This window comes from Pristiophorus japonicus, chromosome 11 (genome assembly GCF_044704955.1).
Source record: "Pristiophorus japonicus isolate sPriJap1 chromosome 11, sPriJap1.hap1, whole genome shotgun sequence".
Classification (NCBI taxonomy): Eukaryota; Metazoa; Chordata; class Chondrichthyes; family Pristiophoridae; genus Pristiophorus; species Pristiophorus japonicus.
In genome coordinates, this window is record NC_091987.1 from 119,893,341 (window position 1) to 119,916,572 (window position 23,232).

Genomic DNA, 23,232 nt, shown 5'->3' on the forward strand with positions numbered 1-23,232 from the left:
CGGGTTTTTGTTTGTTTTGCAGATGGAGAGCGGGTTGCATGAGGTTTGCAATCCATCGTGGGTAGCAGGACGCGCGGGCCGGCCGCTGCCCTCCTGTTCAGGCGTCGGACTGAACTCTGCAGCAGCTGCTGGGCGAGCCGCAGCCGGGCTACGCTGACGTCACGGCGGCTGGTGACCACAAATGGCGGCTGGCTGCCGGCGCGTGGAGCTGAAGGGGAGGAAATTGTAAATACATAAGAACAAGTAGCAGAGAGGTGGGAGGGAGGACCGCGACAGGCAGCAGCACCACAGTGGCTTGAGCGAAGAGCCGGCCAGGCAGCTCTTCCCTCCACAGCCAAGGGAAAGTGTCCCGGAGGAGGGCCGCGAGGAGAGCTGTAGAATGTCCCGGGAGTGCGCGCGAGCGCCGGGGATGCTGCTGAGTGACAAGGAGGAGAAGTGCTTCTCCCACCTCTTCTCCTGCGCCCTGCCAGATGCCGACACCGCCGGCAAAGTTGCAGCCGGAGCTAAAGTTGGCGAGTTGCTCCGAGCATCCCAGCTCCCCCCGGACACATTGCACCAGGTAAGCGGAAGAGGTGCCTCAATTATTTAATACCCGACTGACGGTGTGATGAGGTATTGTTGCGTGCCGAATATTTTCCAGTGGAAGTTCTCGCACTGCTGAAACTTAAAACAAATTGTCTTGTTGCATTTTCCAATACACATGTCTTCACCGTGTTTTTAAGTTGATACGAGTTGCACTCGTCTCTAAAGCTGCTCGGGAGGAAATACTTGCTTCACAGTTTGTGCAATCGAAAAAGTGGATTTTTTTTTATCGTGTGAATGCTGCAGACATCTGTGCGTTGCGGGCGACAGGCGATTTCCCCCCAATTTGATACATTGCAACAGCGACAATCGCCACAAACCTTACCACTGAAAGTTGTCACTCGTGTCGTCTTCACTGATCTTTCTGCACTCTGATGTTTGATGCAATTAGTTCCTCATTATTGCATGATCCCATGAACAAGGTTTCCTTGTGCTTTTATCGAGTGTACATTTCCGATCGTTCAATACATTTTTTTTTGTTCATTCTTCAGATGTGGGCATCGCTGGCAAGGCCAGCATCTATTGCTCATCGCTAATTGCCCTTGAGAAGGTGGTTGTGAGCCGCCGCCTTGAACTGCTGCAGTTGTATGTGGTGAAGTTACTTCCACAGTGTTGTTAGGGAAGGAGTGCCAGGACGTTTGACCCAGCCATGATGAAGGAACCACGATATATGTCCAAACAGGATGGTGTGCGACTTGGAGGGGAACTTGAATTTGATGGTGCTCCCCATACACATGCTACCCCTGTCCTTCCAGGTGGTGGATGTCGTGGGTTTAGGAGGTGCTGCCAAAGAAGCCTCAGCAATTAAGAACATAAGACATAGGAGCAGGAGTAGGCCATACTGCCCCTCGAGCTTGCTCCACCATTTAATAAGATCATGGCTGATCTGATCATGGATTCAGCTCCAGTGCTTCCTATAGATAGTTCACACTGCAGCCATTGTACACCGATGGGGGAGGGAGTGGATATCTGGTAGATGGGGGACTGCTTTGTCCTGGATGGTGTCGAGCTTCTTGCATTGCACTCATTCAGGTAAGTGAGAGTACTCCATCACAATTCTGCCTTGTGCCTTCTAGGTGGTGGAAAGGCTTTGGAGAGTCAGGAGGTGAGTCACTCGCTGCAGAATACCCAGACTCTGACCTACTCTAGTAGCCACAGCATTTATGTGACTGGTCCAGTTGAGTTTCTGGGCAATGGTGGGTGACCTTCTTGACATTAATGGTGGGAGAGTCAGTGATGGTAATGTCATTGTGTGTCAGAAGGAGGTGGTTAGGCGATCTATTGTTGGAGATGGTCATTACCTGGCACTTTTGTGGTACATATTACTTGCCATTTATCAGCCCAAGTGGGAAGTTCTCCAGTTTTTGCTGCATGGTCTGCTTCATTACATGAGGAATTGCAAATGGAACTGAACACCATGCAATCATCAGCAGTCCCCACCCCCCCCATCTTATGATGGAAGGATGATCATTGATGAACCAGCTGAAAATAGATGGGCCTAGGATGCTGCTCTGAGGAATTCATGTAGCGATGGAACTACAAGTGTGACATCCGGAAACCTCGGGACCGTTCTGGATTCTGGGTATTTCCGGATTCCAGAACGTCTTTGCCTGAGCCAAGGAAGGTAGGTGGGGGGGGTCAGTCGGGGATCGGTCAGGCTGCTGGAGGTTGGGGCGGGGTCAGTCAGGGGTGTTGGTCGGGCTAAGAGGGGTGGGGGGGGTGTCGGTCAGGCAGAGATCCGGGGGCGGTCGGGCAGCCGGAGGTTGGGCCGAGGCGGGGGAGTCCGGACTTCGGAACACTTTTTCCGGCTTCCGAATGACCCCACCACGGATCGGCCTGGTGTCCAGATTCCAGAGCATTCCGGATTCTGGAACTCCGGATTTTGGACGTCTCATAGAAACATAGAAAATAGGTGCAGGAGTAGGCCATTCGGCCCTTCTAGCCTGCACCGCCATTCAATGAGTTCATGGCTGAACATGCAACTTCAGTACCCCATTCCTGCTTTCTCACCATACCCCTTGATCCCCCTAGTAGTAAGGACTTCATCTAACTCCTTTTTGAATATATTTAGTGAATTGGCCTCAACAACTTTCTGTGGTGGAGAATTCCACAGGTTCAGCACTCTGGGTGAAGAAATTCCTCCTCATCTCGGTCCTAAATGGCTTACCCCTTATCCTTAGACTGTGTCCCCTGGTTCTGGACTTCCCCAACATTGGGAACATTCTTCCTGCATCTAACCTGTCTAACCCTGTCAGAATTTTAAACGTTTATGAGGTCCCCTCTCATTCTTCTGAACTCCAGTGAATACAAGCCCAGTCGATCCAGTCTTTCTTGATAGGTCAGTCCTGCCATCCCGGGAATCAGTCTGGTGAACCTTTGCTGCACTCCCTCAATAGCAAGAATGTCCTTCCTCAGGTTAGGAGACCAAAACTGTACACAATACTCCAGGTGTGGCCTCACCAAGGCCCTGTACAACTGTAGCAACACCTCCCTGCCCCTGTACTCCAATCCCCTCGCTATGAAGGCCAACATGCCATTTGCTTTCTTAACCGCCTGCTGTACCTGCATGCCAAGCTTCAATGACTGATGTACCATGACACCCAGGTCTCTTTGCACCTTCCCTTTTCCTAATCTGTCACCATTCAGATAATAGTCTGTCTCTCTGTTTTTACCACCAAAGTGGATAACCTCACATTTATCCACATTATACTTCATCTGCCATGCATTTGCCCACTCACCTAACCTATCCAAGTCACTCTGCAGCCTCATAGCATCCTCCTCGCAGCTCACACTGCCACCCAACTTAGTGTCATCCGCAAATTTGGCGATATTACATTTAATCCCCTCGTCTAAATCATTAATGTACAATGTAAACAGCTGGGGCCCCAGCACAGAACCTTGCGGTACCCCACTAGTCACTGCCTGCCATTCTGAAAAGTCCCCATTTACTCCTACTCTTTGCTTCCTGTCTGACAACCAGTTCTCAATCCATGTCAGCACACTACCCCCAATCCCATGTGCTTTAACTTTGCACATTAATCTCTTGTACAACCATTTTCCTTTGTACCACTGGAGCATTTCTCCCTTGATCCCTATTGTCTTCAGTTTTACTAGAGCTCCTTGATGCCACTTCAAATGCTGCCTTGATGTCACTCTCTCCTCACTTCTGGAATTCAAATCTTGTGTCCATGTTTGGACGAAGGCTGTAATGAAGTCTGGAGCTGAGTGGTTCTGGCAGAGCCCAAACTGGACATCAGTGAGCAGATTTTTGGTGAGTAAGTGCGGCTTGATAGCACTGTTGATGATGCTTTCCATCAGTTTGCTGATGATTGAGTAGACTGATGGGGTGGTGATTTGTCCTGCTTTTTAATGCCAGAACATACTTGAGCAGTTTTCCACATTGTCCAGGCAATGCCAGTGTTGCAGCTGTATAACAGGTTGGCTCGAGGCATAGCTAGTTCTGGAGCAGAGGGTTTTAGCACCAGTAGCCTTTGTTTTGTCCAGAGCATTCTGCCATTTCTTGATATCATGTGGAGTGAATTGAATTGGCTGAAGATTGGCATCTGTGATGGTGGGGACCTCGGGAGGAGGCCACGAGAGATCATTAACTGGGCACCAACGCTTCAGCCTTATCTTTTACACTCGGATGCTGGGCTCCAGCATCTTTGAGGATGGGAATGTTCCTGGAGCCTCCTCCTCCCGTTAATTGCTTAGTACAATCTGCATTAGTCATTTGCAAGCTGTCCTGGTGGTGTAACATACTTTTGAAGGCATTCTATAGTGCAATTTAATTCAAGGAAAACCATTGCAATGCAGTTAAATTGCTGTTGCTGAGTAGGTTTAATATGAATCCAGTGTTTCCCAGGGACGGCAGAAAGAATCATCGCCTTTTTGGCATTGGCATTTAACTAAATGATTAAAATAGAGGTCTGTGCACCTTCGGTAACTTTTCTACAAAGATACAATGTAGAGCAATTCACTGTTGTGAATGAACATTTGTCCAGTTATAGTACCTTGTGTTTGCAGTGCTTGCCAGTGCTGAATACTGACAGAGGCTGATGAGTTAGCCTGTTGACTATCTGGGGGATTGGGAGTTTATTTTCACAGGATCCTTGGCATTTGGATGGTTTGCAACACGGAAAGACACGCTAGAGGAGCCAATTAGGCACCCAGTGTAAAACGGTGCTCAGTATTCATCCCGCGTAGGCAGCGAGGCATCTGCTTGATTTACAAATCAAACTAAATGTTTTTATTCAAACAACCCACTAAATGAAAGAATATGCAATTTAATTTAAAGCTATATATAGAAGCATTTAGCATAAAGTGTGAAAGCTACTGAAGCAGAGGAAATAATGCTGCTGAATTGGAAAGACAGCTCGAATTGCAGCAGTCGGCAGGTGCGGCAGCATCTGTAGAGAGCGGAAGGTAGGGTTCACGTTTCAACCCCATGACCTTTTCGTCAGAACCAGCAGATATTTACAGTTCAGAGTTGAATGCAGTTAGTTACCACAGAACTAATTACAAAATATTGGTTGAATTACCAGTATGATTGATACACGTTGCAAAGAAATGTAAAGGTTTGTGAAAAAAGACACAATTAAAATAAGTATAACTTTTATTTGCCAAGTTAACTTTTTGTTCTAATCCGAACCAGCTCTACTATGTATACTTTTTGCGCTCTACTTATCTACTGTAAAACTGTACTGAGACGAACATTAACATGCTGCTGGTGCTGACAGAAAAGCTATTTAAAGAATTCATGATCTGACCCAGAATCATCTTGTTTCCACAATATCCAAAGGATTCTTCAGTTCATCAGTGAGCCTTCGAATAATTAACAACCGGGTGATGAGCCTCCAGTCCTCTGTTTCAATGGGCCCAAGTTTCGGGCCGCGCCTAGAACAGCGCAAACCTGACCTGGACGCCTGTTTTTCGAACCCGAAAGTGCGGCAAAAAAATACCTGCACATTCTCTGGCTCCCTGCAGGTCCTGTGCAGCTCGGCGCAGCGCAGCACGAGCTGTGAGGGGAGGAGCCAGGTCCCTGCGCTGAAATCTGTGCTGTGACCTCTGCACAGGCGCGCTACAGTGGGCGTGCATGTGCAGTAGCTCCAGCCGCCCGAAACTGTGTGGGAGGGGCCCGAAGCACGCAGCCCTTAGCACTGGCCGAATGGCCTCACTGGGGCTGTGAGGATCAGGCTGCACTTCCCTGGTCCAGCTGGTTCTCTCAACCCCGCCCGCCCCGGCTTCCCCCGGCCACCTACCTTGCTGGGGGCGTGCCCCGCCCGAAGTCTTGGGCCCGGCTTCTTCATGTCAGCCGGGCCCGTTCAGCCTCCTTCCCCCCCCCGGCCCTCCCTCTCCTCACCCCCCCCCGCCCCCCCCCAGTCCCTCCCTCTCCTCCTCCCCACCCCTCTTAACCCCCCCCCTACTTTCTTCCCCCTCCCTCCCTCTCCTTTCTTCCCCCTCCCTCCCTCTCCTTTCTTCCCCCTCCCTCCCTCTCCTTTCTTCCCCCTCCCTCCCTCTCCTCTTTCCTCCCCCTCCCTCCCTCTCCTCTTTCCTCCCCCTCCCTCCCTCTCCTCTTTCCTCCCCCTCCCTCCCTCTCCTCTTTCCTCCCCCTCCCTCCCTCTCCTCTTTCCTCCCCCTCCCTCCCTCCCTCTCCTCTTTCCTCCCCCTCCCTCCCTCTCCTCTTTCCTCCCCCTCCCTCCCTCTCCTCTTTCCTCCCCCTCCCTCCCTCTCCTCTTTCCTCCCCCTCCCTCCCTCTCCTCTTTCCTCCCCTCCCTCCCTCTCCTCTTTCCTCCCCCTCCCTCCCTCTCCTCTTTCCTCCCCCTCCCTCCCTCTCCTCTTTCCTCCCCCTCCCTCCCTCTCCTCTTTCCTCCCCCTCCCTCTCCTCTTTCCTCCCCCTCCCTCCCTCTCCTCTTTCCTCCCCCTCCCTCCCTCTCCTCTTTCCTCCCCCTCCCTCCCTCTCCTCTTTCCTCCCCCTCCCTCCCTCTCCTCTTTCCTCCCCCTCCCTCCCTCTCCTCTTTCCTCCCCCTCCCTCCCTCTCCTCTTTCCTCCCCCTCCCTCCCTCTCCTCTTTCCTCCCCCTCCCTCCCTCTCCTCTTTCCTCCCCCTCCCTCCCTCTCCTCTTTCCTCCCCCTCCCTCCCTCTCCTCTTTCCTCCCCCTCCCTCCCTCTCCTCTTTCCTCCCCCTCCCTCCCTCTCCTCTTTCCTCCCCTCCCTCCCTCTCTTCTTTCCTCCCCCTCCCTCCCTCTCCTCTTTCCTCCCCCTCCCTCCCTCTTCTCTTTCCTCCCCCTCCCTCCCTCTCCTCTTGCCCCCCCCTCCCTCTCCTCTTGCCCCCCCCTCCCTCTCCTCTTGCCCCCCCCTCCCTCTCCTCTTGCCCCCCCCTCCCTCTCCTCTTGCCCCCCCTCCCTCTCCTCTTCCCCCCCCCCCTCCCTCTCCTCTTCCCCCCCCCCTCCCTCTCCTCTTCCCCCCCCCCTCCCTCTCCTCTTCCCCCCCCTCCCTCCCTCTCCTCTTTTCCCCCCCCTCCCTCCCTCTCCTCTTTTCCCCCCCTCCCTCCCTCCCTCTCCTCTTTTCCCCCCCTCCCTCCCTCCCTCTCCTCTTTTCCCCCCCTCCCTCCCTCCCTCTCCTCTTTTCCCTCTCCTCTTTTCCCCCCTCCCTCCCTCTCCTCTTTTTCCCCCCCCTCCCTCCCTCCCTCCCTCCCTCTCCTCTTTTCCCCCCCTCCCTCCCTCTCCTCTTTTCCCCCCCTCCCTCCCTCCCTCTCCTCTTTTCCCCCCCTCCCTCCCTCTCCTCTTTCCCCCCCTCCCTCCCTCTCCTCTTTCCCCCCCCTCCCTCCCTCTCCTCTTCCCCCCCCTCCCTCCCTCTCCTCTTTTCTCCCCCCTCCCTCCCCCTCCTCTCTGCTCCCCCTCCTCTCTGCTCCCCCTCCTCTCTGCTCCCCCTCCTCTTTAACACACAGACACCAATGGACAGAGAGAGAGACACACACACTGGAGGGGCCCCGTCCCAGCCTGCTGTTGGAGGGCTCCCTGTGCTGTAGTCAGTGAGTAGAAATTTTTTTATTTGATGTTTTAATTTAAAAAAAATTTTAATTAATTTTTGTTGTTTAATTTATTCATGTATTTATCATTTATTATTGATGATGTCTCTTTATTTGTAAAACTGAAGTGTTTAATGTTTGTATACTTCCCTTTAAACCCCCCCTCCCCCATTCCCTACGCCTGATTTTCTAAGTGTAGGCAAGGTTTTTCTGAGCATACAAAAATCTACACTTACTCCATTCTAAGTTAGTTTGGAGTAAGTTTTCACTGCCTAAACTTTCAAAACGGGCATAAGTGGTCGGACACGCCCCCTTTTGGAAAAAAAAATCTGTTCCAAATTGAAACTGTTCTAACTGACTAGAACTGGAGTAAACTAATATGCCGGGAATTGCAATTTCTAAGATACTCCATTCTAAACCAGTTGCTCCAAAAAAACAGGAGCAACTCAGGCCGAAACTTGGCCCCTTTATCATTAAGTTGGTTCCCTGGCTACTGTCTCAGGCTGAACCAGACTGTTCACTACCGTGGTGTCCTATTTTGACTGACCAGAGCTTTTTATTATTATTCGCTACTGGGATGTGGGTGTCGTTGGCAAGGCCAGCATTTATTGCCCATCCCTAATTGCCCTTGAGAAGATGGTGGTGAGCCACCACCTTGAACTGCTGCAGTCCTTGTGAAGGTTTTCCCACAGTGCTTTTAGGGAGGGAGTTCCAGGATTTTGACCGAGTGACATAAGAACATAAGAATTAGGAACAGGAGTAGGCCATCCTAGCCCCTCGAGCCTGCTCCGCCATTCAAAAATATAATGGCTGATCTGGCCGTGGACTCTGCTCCACTTACCCGCCCGCTCCCCATAACCCTTAATTTCCTTATTGGTTAAAAATCTATCTATCTGTGATTTGAATACATTCAATGAGCTAGCCTCAACTGCTTCCTTGGGCAGAGAATTCCACAGATTCACAACCCCCTGAGAGAAGAAATTCCTTTTCAACTCTGTTTTAAATTGGCTCCCCTGTATTTTGAGGCTGTGCCCCCTAGTTCTAGTCTCCCTGACCAGTGGAAACAACCTCTCTGCCTCTATCTTGTCTATCCCTTTCATTATTTTGAATGTTTCTATAAGATCACCCCTCATCCTTCTGAACTCCAACGAGTAAAGACCCAGTCTACTCAATCTATCATCATAAGGTAACCTCCTCATCTTCGGAATCAGCCTAGTGAATCGTCTCTGTACCCCCACCAAGGCTAGTATATCCTTCCTGAAGTAAGGTGACCAAAACTGCACTCAGTACTCCAGGTGCGGCCTCACCAATACCCTGTACAGTTGCAGCAGGACCTCCCTGCTTTTGTACTCCATCCCTCTCGCAATGAAGGCCAACATTCCATTCGCCTTCCTGATTACCTGCTGCACCTGCAAACTAACTTTTTGGGATTCATGCACAAGGACCCCTAGGTCCCTCTGCACCGCAGCATGTTGTAATTTCTCCCCATTCAAATAATATTCCCTTTTACTGTTTTTTTTTTTCCCCAAGGTGGATGACCTCACATTTTCCCATATTGTATTCCATCTGCCAAACCTTAGCCCATTCGTTTAACTTATCTAAATCTCTTTGCAGCCTCTCTGTGTCCTCTACACAACCCGCTTTCCCACTAATCTTTGTGTCATCTGCAAATTTTGTTACACTATACCCTGTCCCCTCTTCCAGGTCATTTATGTATATTGTAAACAGTTGTGGTCCCAGCACAATGACGATGAAGGAACGGCAATATAATTCCAAGTCAGGATGGTGTGTGACTTGGAGGGAAATGTGGAGGTGGTGGTATTCCCATGTGCCTGCTGTCCTTGGCCTTCTAGGTGGTAGAGGTCCTGGGTTTGGGCGGTGTTGTTGCAGTGGACCTTGTAGACGGGACACATTGCAGCCATGGTACGTTGATGATGGAGGGAGTGAATGTTTAAGGTGGTGGATGGGGTGCCATTCAGGCGAACTGCTTTGTCCTGGATGGTGTCGAGCTTCTCTAGTGTTGTTGGAGCTGCACTCATCCAGGCAATTGGAGAGTATTCCATCACACTCCTGACTTGTACCTTGTAGATGGTGGAGAGACTTTGGGGAGTTGGGAGGTGAGATGCTTGCCGCAGAATACACAGCCTCTGACCCGCTCTTGTTGCCACAGTATTTATGTGGCTGGTCCAGTTAAGTATCTGGTAAATGGTGACCCCCAGGATGTTGATGGTGGGGGATTTGGCGATGGTAATGCCATTGAATTTCATGGGGTGGTGGTTAGACTCTTGCTTGTTGGAGATAGTCATTGCCTGGCACTTGTGTGGTGCGAATGTTACTTGCTACTTATCAGCCCAAGCCTGAATGTTGTCTGGGTCTTGGTGCTTGTGAGCATGGACTGCTCCATTATCTGAGGAGTTGCGAATGGCACTGAATACTGTGAAGTCATCAGCGAACATCCCCACTTCTCACTTTATGATGGAAGTAAGGTCATTGATGAAGCAGCTGAAGATGATTGGGCCTAATACACTACCATGAGGAAGTCCTGCAGCAATGTCCTGGGGCTATGATGATTGACCTCCAACCACTACAACCATCTTTCTTTGTGCTAGGTATGATTCCAGCCAGTGGAGAGTTTCCCCCTGATTCTCATTGACCAGCTTTACTAGGGCTTCTTGATGCCACACTCCATCAAATGTTGCCTTGATGTCAAGGGCAGCCACTCTTGCCTCACCTCCTGGAATTCAACTATTTTGTCCATGTTTGGACCAAGGCTGGAATGAGGTCTGGAGTTGAGTGGTCCTGGCGGAACTCAAACTAAGCATCGGTGAGCAGGTTATTGGTTGATAAGTGACGCTTGATAGCCCTGTTAGCGACACTTTCAGTTTGCTGATGTTTGAGCGTAGACTAATGGGGTGGTAATTGACCAGATTGTATTTGTCCTGCTTTTTGTGGAGAGGACATACCTGTGCAGTTTTACAAATTCTGACCCCACATCTTCTCCATGAAGATCGTCTACTTCCACCTCCATAATATTGCTCGTCTCCATCCTGACCTCAGCCCATCTGCTACTGAAACTCTCATCCATGCTTTTATTACCTGCAGACTTGATTATTCCAATACTTTTCTGCCTGCATCGCACATTCAACCTATCATAAACTTGAATTCATCCAAAATTCTGCTGCCTCTACCTTAACTTGCAGCACTCTTTCTTTCATTACCCCTGTACTTGCTGACCTACTTTGGCTCTTGGTCCATCAATGCCTCTTTTAAAATTCTCACCCTTGTGTTCAAATCCTTTCATGGCCTCACCTTTCCATGTCCCTGTAACCTCCTCCAGCTTTGCAACCCTTTGAGAAATCTGTGTACTTCCAATTCTGGCCTATTGTGAATCCCCCAGTCCTTTTGCCTCACCATTGATGGCCGTGCCAACAGCTATCTAAACCATAAGCTTGGAAATTACCTCTCTAAACCTCTCTCCCTCTCTCTACTCCTTTTTAAGACATTCCTTAAAACCTACCTCTTTGACCAAGCTTTTGGTCACATGTCCTAATGTTTCTTTCTTGGGCTTGGTCAGTTTTTGTCTGATTGCACTTCTAAGTATGGTAGGACATTTTTCTACTTTAATGGCGCACTATAAATACAATTTTTTTGTGTTGAACATGCCAGTCATGTCTGTGGTAGCACTCTTGCCTTTGAGTCAGAAAGTTGTAGGCTTCAGCACAATTCCAGGTTGACACTCCAGTACAGTGCTGAAGTGTCAGAGGTGGCGTCTTTCAGATGTGACATTAACTGGCATTTCAAAAAAGAGCAAGGGAGTTCTCTCCAGTGTCCTGGCCAATATTCATCCCTCAACCAACATCACTAAAAACAGATTAACTGGTCATTGTGGGATCTGCAGAATTGGCTGCAGCATTTCCTACATGAGAACGACTATAATTCGAAAATACTTTATTGCCTGGAAAGAGCTTTGGGACAGCCTGAGGTCATGAAAGAACTATATAAATGGAAGTCTTTCTTTCATGGTAGGACATGACATTGATTTCTTTGTTATTTGATCGCAGTCACCATTTCTGTACCGTTTGTTCTCAAGCCTGCCGTTTAACTTTTGCTTTCTTGATGTTGCTCAAACCTGTTATTGGACCAAATATGGAAAATAGGTGGATGGTTAGTGTTAATTATGTAATTTTTTGGGGTGGCAAGTCTCCTTTTAAATTATACCTTTTTGTAATAAAACAAACCAACTTGTATGTAATAGTGTATAATAGCAATTTAAGCAATTACCAATTTGATCACGTAGAAAAAAACTGCAACATAAACAGCTTGTTTTTATTCTATATGCTACTGCAGCTGTCAGTCCTGCTAAAGTGCATTATTTAAATGATCTGGACTGAAGTTTTTCTTATTGTTACGTTGACTCATTGGCTTAAGGAATGCCTTGTCTATTTTATCTGGTGATGCAAAGTGTCATTTTGTACTGGTGAATGAATATTATCTATCTGATTTCTCATTGCATGTTAAAACTCTACTTGTGTCATGCATATAGTGCATCACAATACAGAGAACATTTCTTTCCAAGTCTGAAAAAGCAAAATTGAAGGATTGTCTTTAAGTAGAATTTTCCACCTACTCCTGAAGGCAATAAAAAAAGTTCCAGGAGACCACTCTGACCATGAAACATATCACTCAATACCGCAATTACCTTTTGTATGTTGCAATATCAGACCCACAATCTCATCCAGCTTCCTTTGAATGCTTGTAGAAAATCCGCACTCACTGTGCAATATAGCAACTTGTTCTCTGTGACATCTGACCTATTTAACTTGTATGCATGCCCCCAGTTTGCCCTAATCTATCCAAGTCAGATAGTCTATCCACATGGACACAGTACATTCCCGTCATTATTTTATAAACCTCCAATCAAATTTCTAAGTCTACACTTTTCTAGCGTAAAAATACCCAGGTCTCTAAGCCTACTGTGATAACTAAAGACTTTTAAGCTAGGTGTCAATCAAGTTGCTCTCCTCTGTACCTTTTTTTAGGGCCTCTATATTACCCATCAAGAACACTATATTCTAATCAAGGTCTTGTACAAGGACATTATGGTGCTTTTTGTTCATATTGGAGCATCTTAGCAATATATTGCTAATACACCTATTATTTGCAATAGCTTCACAGCACTGGTAATGAACCTTTAAAAATTCAGGTACTATAACAGATAGGTCTCCTCACTCAACAAACCTTGGTTCGGAAGCCTGCATTGTATACACATGGTTCACATTAGCACTACCTACATCCATAATACTACATCTATCCATATTAAATGACATCCAATTGTAAACCAAAGTATCTCTAGCAATAGTTTCCCTTCCCAGCCCTTGGAGTCCCCCAAGGATCTATTCTTGGCCCCCTCTTATTCCTCATTTACATGCTTCCCCTTGGTGACATCATTCAAGGTCAGCTTCAGAATACCCAACTCTACCTCACCACCACCTCTCTCGACCCCTCCACTGCCTCTTCATTGCCAGATTGTTTGGTTGTCTGACATCCAGTCTTGGATGAGTCGTATTTTCCTCCAGTTAAACATCCATAAGGCTAAAGCTGTCATCTTCAGCCCCTGCCACAAACACTTGCCACTGACTCTCTTTCCCTTCCATGGTCACAGTCTCAGTTTGAACCAGACTGTTCGCAGCCATGGTGGCCTGTTTGACCTCAAGCTGGACATCCGACCCCATATCATTATTGCAGTTCTGTCGTGCCTTTCACAACCTCAGGATCACCACAATGAAGTACTTTGAAGTGTACTGTTGTAATGTAAGAAGCAGAGCAAATTCCCACAAATATCAGTGAGATAAATGGCCATGTAGTCTGTTTTTGGCAGTGTTGGTTGAGAGATAAATATTGCCCAGGGCACTTTGCCTTCATTCAAGCAGTGCCATGGGATCTATTGGGTCCACCTGAGAGGGTGGATAGGGCCTCAGTTTAACATCTCATCTGAAAGAAGGCACTTCTGACAGTACCTCACTCCCTTGCTACTGCACAAGGGTGTCCACCTAGATTATGTGCTCCAGTTTCTGGACTGGGACTTGAACCCACAACCTTCTGACAGCGATGCATGAGTGCTACCTCTGAGTCAATGCTGACATATGCAAGGCCTTCCTTGCATCTCCTCGCTAACCAAGCTTTTGGTTTCCCCTCCTAATATCTCCTCTTTTGGGTTGATGTCCATTTGTGTCTGATTACACCTCTGAGGCATCTTGGGATGATTTTTCTAAGTTAAAAGTGCTATATAAATGCAAGTTCTTGTTGACATCTGCCAGATGTGGGTCTATTCTCCCACTGCATATAGATCTGATTTTAGCAGTTTTTTCTAATCAAAGGTTTTAACACACGCACAAATCTTTGTCATCTGCAAATTTGCAGGCAATTCCCCCAACACCTTCATCCATGTCATTAATAAATATTATGAAAAGCAACAATCCTAATAATACTTGTGACACTACAGTAGTAACTGGTCTCTAATCCGAGCCACCACTATTATCTTCTGCCGATGAGAATGCAGCCAAATTCTTATCCAATCTAAGATTACCACATTACAACAGCGACTACACTTCAAAAGTCATTCATTGATCGTAAAGTGCTTTGGGATGTCCTGAGGTCATGAAAGGTGCTGTATAAATGCAAGCCTTTCTTACCTCCTTTCCTAACTGTTGTATCTCTACCCTATGTTTCTGGCAGCTTGGAAGAACTACCATGAGCTGGGTAACCTATGTCAAACATTTTCAAGACTTGCCCTAAAATATTCTTCTGGGGTGACCACCTAGTGGACAGGAGGATTGTTTTAGATTGGAGTTAATGAGAGGAATATCCACTGCTTATTGTGACTTACTCCTGGAAAATACAGTGAAACCTTGTGTAACTAGTTTCCTGTTGGTGGGTTATTTTAAAATGGAACCAGATCTAAATGTTAATCTAAGGGAGCCAGGTTAAGTTAGATTACCCAAGCAAATTTATTTTTGCCTGTAATGCGACTGGACTCGCCTTGATTAAGTTTCCTCTGATGAGTACTGTCACGAGCAGGCATGGTGTTTTACTTGTTCTAATAGCCAATGCTTTCCAGAATAATATTATAACAGAAACCTTTTTTTGTTTTTAAAAAAAAAAATCTGTATTTACTTTAGCTATTTAGCATAAAAACATTTAAGTTTAAAAAATATATATATTTTTGTACACTTCTATAACTTGAAGGTCTGGAGTAGGGTGCACTTAAGATTCTTTCATGCCTAAAATTGTAATGCTATGTGGAATATTGCACAACATAGAGTTGTGGCTAGTCTGCTTATGACATTAATACAAAGAGTGCTGTAAAAGTTTATAAGCTTCTTAGTCATCAACTTCCTAAAGGCTGCTCTTGCAATTTCCCCACTAAACAATGTCCAGATCTTTTCTTTGCCATGTTGTCAGAAGAAGGCATCCAATGCCAGTTAAGTGCATTCCTATACAATGGAAATATTGGCAGGCCCCTCTTGTACATCTCCTAGCATCCAGTTCCAGAATGGTGAAGGCAGAGTTCTAGAGGAAAAGCAAATAACTTAAGCTGGTGGCAGGGAAATAAATATTTTAGTTCTCCAACTTGATTGCCAGTTTTGTTTAAAATGCCAAATAGGTTCTGTTGCTGTCTTGAAGAGCTGAGTAATGCAGACCAGGACGATCCCGAGTTCAGTAGGTTGATTCCGGAGATGAGGGGATTGACTTATGAGGATAGGTTGAGTAGGTTGGGCCTATACACATTGAAGTTGAGAAGAATGAGAGGTGATCTTATTGAAACTTATAAGATAATGAGGGGGCTCGACAAGGTGGATAAAGGGAGGATATTTCCACTCGTAGGGGAAACTAAAACTAGGGCACATAGTCTTAGTTTTACATGGGCAGCTCGTTAATCTGAGATGAGGAGAAATTTCTTCAGAGTGTTGTAAATCTATGGAATTCTCTGCCCAGAGAACTGTGGAGGCTGGGTCATTGAATATATTTAAGGCGGAGATGGACAGATTTTTGAGCGATAAGGGAATAAAGGGTTGCGAGTAGCGGACAGGGAAGTGGGGCTGAGTCCATGATCAGATCAGCCATGATCTTATTGAATGGCAGAGCAGGCTCCTATTTCATATGTTTCTTATGAGTTAGCCGATCTCAGCAAGGATGGTGATGGGAGTAAGCTACAGTTAGCATAGGGAAAGAAAAATCCATCATGATTGGCAATCCTGATCACTATTCAGGACCCCTGGGTGCATGTGTATATGTGATTAGCAAGAACAGGTTTGTGCTTTCTGTGATGTGCCTCTGGAAGAGTAGCCTCCTACCACATGCTCCCTGGGCTCATAGCTCAAGAATGGGGGAGGTACAGAAGGGTGCTTGGTGCCTATGGAACTGTCCCACGGGGAAAAGAGTTGGTGCGATAATTTGGGGAGAAAAATATTGAAAGGCAAAAACCATGCTATAGATTGGATTTTAGATTGTGTTCTTCGAATATAGCTAGTTCTGCAAAGTACAGCTGATACTGGGGTTGTATCTTATCCAGGAAGCACTGGTATGTAGTGCTCTCTGATCATCTTTCAGTTTAAGATGTTGCAATTGGAAAAGTGGTATTGGCAAAAGGCTACAATATTCTACACTTCAGGCAGTTAGACGGGCTTGCCACTTGTGCAGTTTCCAGTTAACAAAATGAACCAGGAATCCAAACTTTTTCACTTAGAATTATAGAACCTTACAGCATAGAAGCTGGACATTTGGCACCATGTCTGTGCCGCTCTTCGAAAGAGCCATCCAGTTAGTCCCATTGCCCTGTTCTTTCCCCATAGCCCTGCAGTTTTTTCTCCTTCAAATATTTATCCAATTCCTTTTTGAAAGTTACTATTGAATCTGCTTTCTGTACGCAACCTCCCAGGTCTCTCTCTTTCTGCAACCCCTTTTATAATTGCACCATTTAGTTTATGTTGCCGTTCCTCCTTCTCCTCCTTCCTTCCAAAATGCATCACTTCACAATTCTGTGTTAAATTTAATCTGCCGTAAGTCTGCCCATTTAACCAGTCTGTCTGTCCTGCTGAAGTGTGCTACTATCCTCCTCACTTCATAATTGCAATTATGATTACCCTAGCTGTTGCAACCCATTAAATTGAGTTGAAGATTTGATTTTAACCTTGAAACAAAAAACGCTAAATAAACTGATCACAGAATGTCATTTTGATTCGCTTGAAAATGTATCGGGTGAATTTCAAATGGAAAATAACTTACTTGCATTTATTGCAACTTTCACAATCTCAGGATGTCCAAAGCACTTCACAAGGTATTTTTGAAGTACCTTGTACCTGTATAGTCACTGTTGTAATGGAGGCAAGTAGAGTATGATGTGTGATTTCAGCAACAAAACTCAGTGATCATTTTTATATTTTATCTTTGAGATTTTAGGAACCTGCAACACTTAATGCTTTGTGTAGTTTTGTCTTATTATCTTCAGTGAACTGAAAACATAAACCCAGATTCTGTGTAATCTTTAATCTCTTAATAAGCTAAATTTATTGCTTCAGATTTAGTGAAAGAAAAATAATATTGAAAAAATACTGGGGTAATTGAAAGTTTTCAATCACATCTCTTGTTTAGGAGCTGTGGTGATTTTGAAATTACCATCTGAGTTTTAAAATTATAACAGTTAATTGTTTTGTTGTAAACATTCACTTGAAAACTTACAGAAGAATTTGTTCAGAACTCTAGGCTAAAAAAGCTGGGAATAGTGCAGAGATTAAGCTTTAGAGTGAAACAAAATGACATTGAATGTCATTGATATTACAAAGGTAGTAATTTAATTGTGTAATTTGTATTAGAACTCTGCCCTTGTTTTCCTGTGAATAAAATTTGAAATGGTTTTGTCAGGAACACATTGCTCCTCTCCCAGAATTTGTGTTCTATTGTAATTACGTTGGTGGGGACGGGGCGGGGGGGGGGGGGGGGTAATTCAGCCGATGCCTGTGAAACTTGGAGGATTGCAATACCTGTATTGTGCATTGGATTGTAAGAGAAGACAACAGCTAGAAAACAAGTACATTCTTGATACGTAATGAAAAAAATGCTAATGTGCATTAATACATTTTTAAGGCTCAATTTTCCCCAAAGCCATTTTTTGGCATATTGCCAGAGTTTAAACCCTTTTTTATGGCCCCAACTGCTCCAAAAAAAACAAATAGCAAGTTTCCTCTTTAAATTTTTTGAAATTGGCGCTGCGCAGCCTGTCCTATAGCTGCAGGGGGTGGAGCCTAATGCATGCACTGAAAAAACGAGGGCGCCCCCCCCCCCCCCCCCCCCCCAGCGTATGCGCAGGAAAAAAAAGAACATTTTTGATGTGATTGCTATGGGCGTGCATGCCCAGTACAACTTCTGGTCTGCATTCGGTCATTTTTAAATAGCCAGTTGTGTGTGAGAACTTTAATTCCTATTGGAAAAGTCGGAGCTGCAATACAAGATGCAACGCGGCTCAAGGACCAAGAATTTCTTACAGGATGAAGTGGAGGCACTGGTTACTGCGATTGAGGCCAGATGGCACGAGCTGGACACCAACAGAGGTCACATGAAAGTTTCACCAAAAGAAATGGAGAAATGCTGGAACCAACTTGCAGAAGATTACTATGCAATGGTGACCACCCCGAGGTCTGGAGGCCAGTGCAGAAAGAAGTGGCAGGACCTTGGTAGTAAGTAATAATTTCATTTATTCAATGGAATTGCAATTATAAATGTGACCAGATGTATATGTCCCACTCTGCAGAAAGACACCCTCTCTTTAAAAAGTTATATATTCATCTTTGCAGAGGAAGATGGCACACAACAAACGGGAAAGAACTTGAACAGGAGGAAGCCCGGCAAATCTGCACCCATTGACACTCTTGAAAGAGAGGGCCGCTGCTTTGATGGGTCCTGCCTAGAGAAAAGCAACCACCACTGCACAAGTTGGGCCCACATTCGAGGGAGAGGGCAAGTTCTGCAAATTCCACAATCTGGTTTTGCTAAATGTTAAGTACTGTGCGGGCTAGCCATGCTTCGGTTCATAGGGATGTCTCCGTCAGCTACGCTTCGGTTGATGCAGTGTGCTATCATTCATCGTGGTCCTTCAAATCGGCCTGCTGCCTGCGCAGTGTGAGCCTACTCATGCCACCCACCCTGCCCTCTCCTCTGCTGCTAACCATTTGTCTGTTCTGTTATATTTTGCAGAACTTGAGGCCAACCCTGACAATGCAGCAGAGATTCAGATGCGGACGAGCCTGAAGAGGAGAACATCTTCCCATCCCACCTTCCAGACCAAGAGCATGGGGGTGAGGGGGAGGGAGAAGTGATGGATGAAGCCTCCACGGCTATACTCCCTTTTTGGAGGAGGTGCAGGTGTCGCCCATTGAGGTGCCAGGCCCTTTCCTGGGACAGTGGGGTGCAGCGAGGCACGCCCAGGGCCCCCCCCGTCCGAGGCTCGGGTCCTAGTGAGATGCAGCATAGTACACCCAGGGTGAGGAGGGGAAGGAGAGCTCGACAACACTCTCCGGAGATGCAGGATCTAACAGATGTGGTTCAGATGATGGCAATGAGTGCGGAGAGCATTGACCTTGCGCGATCACTCCTGGACACCATCAGTGGGGTGGGTGATGAGGTGTCAGGAGAAGTAACCACACTCTCGAGAAATGGGAACACTGTCCGGGAACATGAGGGAGGGAATGTCTCGGACAGCGGTTACAATATCGCTGCACATGAGGGAGGGAATGTCGTAGGTAGCTGATGCGCTGTCAGTGAACATGAGGGAGGGAATGTAGCAGGTTGTTGACACACTGTCAGGGCACATGAGGGAGGGAATATCTGAGTTAGCTGTTAAGGGAACATGCCCAGGCCCCACATCCATTGACCGAATCAACTGCCACTCACACTCCAATCCCAGACCAGCCTCTGAAGAGGCCCAAGCCAGACCTTCCACATTACCAGCTGCCTCCACTACCTCCCTTATCAAGAAGTGCACATTACACGAGATGTTCGAAAGAATAAACTTGGTACCAACCCGAGAAACGCTGCGCCATAGCCTGCTGGCAGGGGTGGAGTCAACAAGACCAAACGCAGCGGGCAGTCTTAAAATAAGGTGGAGAGATGGTTGCAGCCTTTCTTTGCTGCTGATGTTATTGTTACTGTTGTAACTGTTCTCAAATTAAAAGTTTTTGTGTAAGTTATGTAAATTTACAAGTTTAAAAGTTTTTAAGTAACCATAACTGAAAGTTTAAAGTTTGATACAAGAATATTTTTAAGTTAAGTACAAACAAATGTTAAACTTTTGAATAAAATATATTTTAAATTATAACTGAATCGTTTCCATATTTTTTTACAATAAAACAACACAACGTTACTGAACAGGTCCAAGCAGTAAACATAGTCCATTTGGAATAGTTGCCACTGAGCCTTCAGGCAGCAAAGTAATCACGGATGAGCTGCTGGCGCAAGGCTCGAGCAATCGTTAGAGGCATGACGGCCCGCCTTCCTCCGCCGTCATGCTCCGGGTTCAGGTAGTTGCATGGCTTCCTCATCGTCCTCATTATCACCAACCACTCTCTCCTTCGATGGGTCTTCTCCTACCAGCTGCTGCTGCCTCATGATGGCTAAGTTATGCAGCATGCAGCACACAACAGTGAATCTCGGGGGTATTGTAAGTAGCCTTCGGAATGGTCCAGGCATCGGAAACGCATCGCAATGTGCGACATGTTGTATTTCCAGTCGGCTTCTGCCCGGTTATGCATAGGGGCGCCATGAGCCAGGTGGCGAGGCCACACCCTTTGTCTTCCAGTAGCCAGCTCTGCCCTTCTGGCTGCTGCTGAAACATGGCAGATATAGCGCTCTCGTGTAGGATGAACGCATCATGGGTGTTCCTAGGGTATCTTGCATCAACTGACATGATGTGATGCATATCGTCACACACCAGTTGCACATTAACGGAGTGCAAGCCTTTTCTGTTCCTATATATCTTGGAATCCTCCAAAGATGCTCACAAGGCATTGTGAGTACAATCAGTGCAGCCCCGTACCTTTGGGAAGCCAGCAATCCTGGAGAAGCCCACAGCCTTTTCACTGGGCGGTCATGGGGAACTTTATGTAATCATTCCTCTGGGCACATAGTGCAGCAGTCACCTGCCGAATGCAGATATGTGTTGCATGTTGAGAAATGGCGCACACATCCCCAGTTGTGGCCTGGAACGATCCAGATGCATAGAATGAAAGTGCAGCTGTAACCTTCACTTAAACTGACAAAGCAATCCTCCTGACGCTTCTAGGTTGCAGGTCTGCTTTTACGAACTCTCGGATCTCAGTTACAACTTCTTTGCGGAAACACAGCCTTCTGACAGTCTACATCACTCAGGTGCAGGTATGAATGTCTGTCTCGATATACCTGACATAGGTAAGGCCTCCTGCCCATCATCCTACATGCTTGAAGGTTCCTCATGCGATGACGTCGAATCAATTGTCGTCTCCGCAGCACCATCATGCACAAGGCTTGCATGAGGTATGGCAATGTTATTATTGCCCCATGATTAAATTGTACTTTTGCAAGCTCAAAATGGCAGGAAGGACAAACTACTTTGTTGTCTAGGTTGACGCCCTAGTATGGACCACACCCAGGTCTGAGCATGCGAGATGGGCTTGCTTACATTGGGAAACCCCCACCCACCGGGCTTCATTTGATGCTACTTGCTGCATAGTGTAAGGGTTCTCATTCCTTCAGTTCGGCTTCCACCCCCCCTGCCCCCCCGGCCCCGGCTTCATTTGATACTGCTTGCTGCATAGTGACATAGTGTAAGGCTTCCCGTGCTTTAGTTCAGCTTCCACCCGCCCCCGCCCCCCCCCCCCCCCACCCCGGTCGCCCCGGACTTCATTTGATGTTGCTTGCTGAATAGTGTAAGGCTTCTCATTCCTTCAGTTCCGCTCCCCCCCCCCCCCCCCCCCCTCTCCCGGGCTTCTTTTCAAGTCGAGCCACTGTGTCTGGGCAAGGCACTGATTCTGCTGGCCGACGCGCTAACCCTGTTTGGAGATGTTCAGTGGTGGCATGGCACTTTTAATTTTAAAAACATTTCAAACTTAAAGACTTGCATGAAATTTCCATTTTCTGCTTTTTCAGTTGGAAAAATTTAAGCTGCTTGATGCATATTTACGTGTTCTTGACTCCCTCTAAAATTTCACCTAAAAACAATGGTGTCTTTCTGCACCAATTCTTTGATATGCACTGTTTTTTCTTAAATGCCCAGAAGGTTTTTTGGAAGTGTTCACATAGATCATCCTCGGAAAAATGTAAGTTGGCCAAATTTGCATAATTGTGAAAAACTGGCGCAGACATCAGGTGACGCAAAAAAAAACCTAACCTAAAATAATCGTAACTAACTGAGTTACACTGGCGCACAATCTGTGGGCAAACTTGGATTTTTAAATTTAGGCCAAAAAAATGGTGCAAATTACGGGGAAAATTGAGCCCTTAGATTTGGTACTCAAGTGATACCGCAAAGTGTGTTTTTTTTTAATACAGATATATATAACAGGCCGTAGGTTCAAGCCCCGCTTTAGAGAGTTGGGCGCGGAGTCTGGACTGACGATCAATGCAGCATTGGGGGAGTGGTGTATTGTTGGACGTGTGTTTTTGATGAGATGTTATACGTCTGCCCGTTGGGGGGACATGGGGGATTCCGTGCAGTGATGGTGAAGGGCGATACCAACACCATCAACATCTTGGGGTTCACCATTGACCAGAAGCTGAAGGAGAACAGCCATATCAACACCATGACTGCTAACGTAGGGCAGAAGCAGGGTACTCTGCAGCAAGTGACTTATCTCTTGACCCCTCAAAGATTCTAATCTCTACAAGGCTTGTTTGCAAGTAAAATCAAGGAAAACTCAAAGATCTTTTGCAAAAAAATAAAGACCAAGAGAATTACTATGGAAAGAAAGAATAGGGTCTATTAGAGAACAAAAAGGTAACCTGTGTGTGGAATTGGAAGACATGGGTATGGTTCTTCATGAATATTTTGCCACTCTTCACAGAAGAGAGGGATGATGCAGATATTGTAGTTAGGGAGGAGTGTGAAATATTAGATGGGATAAACCTTGGGAGCTAAGAGTTAAATTTAAAAAGTAGGACCTCAAAAGTAGTAATCTCAGGATTGCTACCAGTGCCACGCGCGAGTCAGAGTTGGAATTACAGGATAGCTTTGATGAATACGTGGCTTGAGGAATGGTGCAAGGGGGAGGGATTCAAATTCCTGGGGCATTGGAACCGGTTCTGGGGGAGGTGGGACCAGTACAAACCGGACGGTCTGCACCTGGGCAGGACCGGAACTGATGTCCTAGGCGGAGTGTTTGCTAGTACTGTTGGGGAGGGTTTAAACTAAAATGTCGGGGATGGGAATCTATGCAGGGAGGCAGAGGGAAGTAAAAAGGAGGCAGAAGCAAGAGTGGAGGTCAGAGAAATCCAGGTCATAAATCAAAAGGGGCCACATTACAACATCATTCTAAAGAGTGTTTTTTAAAAAAAAAAACAAGCCTGAAGGCTCTTGAGTCTCAATGCGAGGAGCATT

General features: G+C 46.6%; 1 protein-coding gene across 2 annotated transcripts in view; it reads left to right on the forward strand.

Annotated features, from left to right (window-relative positions):
- The first annotated feature begins 262 nt into the window (after nucleotides 1-262).
- reps2 (RALBP1 associated Eps domain containing 2) overlaps nucleotides 263-23,232 on the forward strand; it is a 282,650-nt gene continuing 259,680 nt past the window's right edge. For both annotated transcript variants that reach the window (XM_070893049.1, XM_070893050.1), the window contains exon 1: nucleotides 263-559. In XM_070893049.1, the coding sequence (XP_070749150.1) occupies nucleotides 380-559 (180 nt within the window). In that variant the 5' untranslated portion in view covers nucleotides 263-379. The remainder of the gene's footprint in view (nucleotides 560-23,232) is intronic.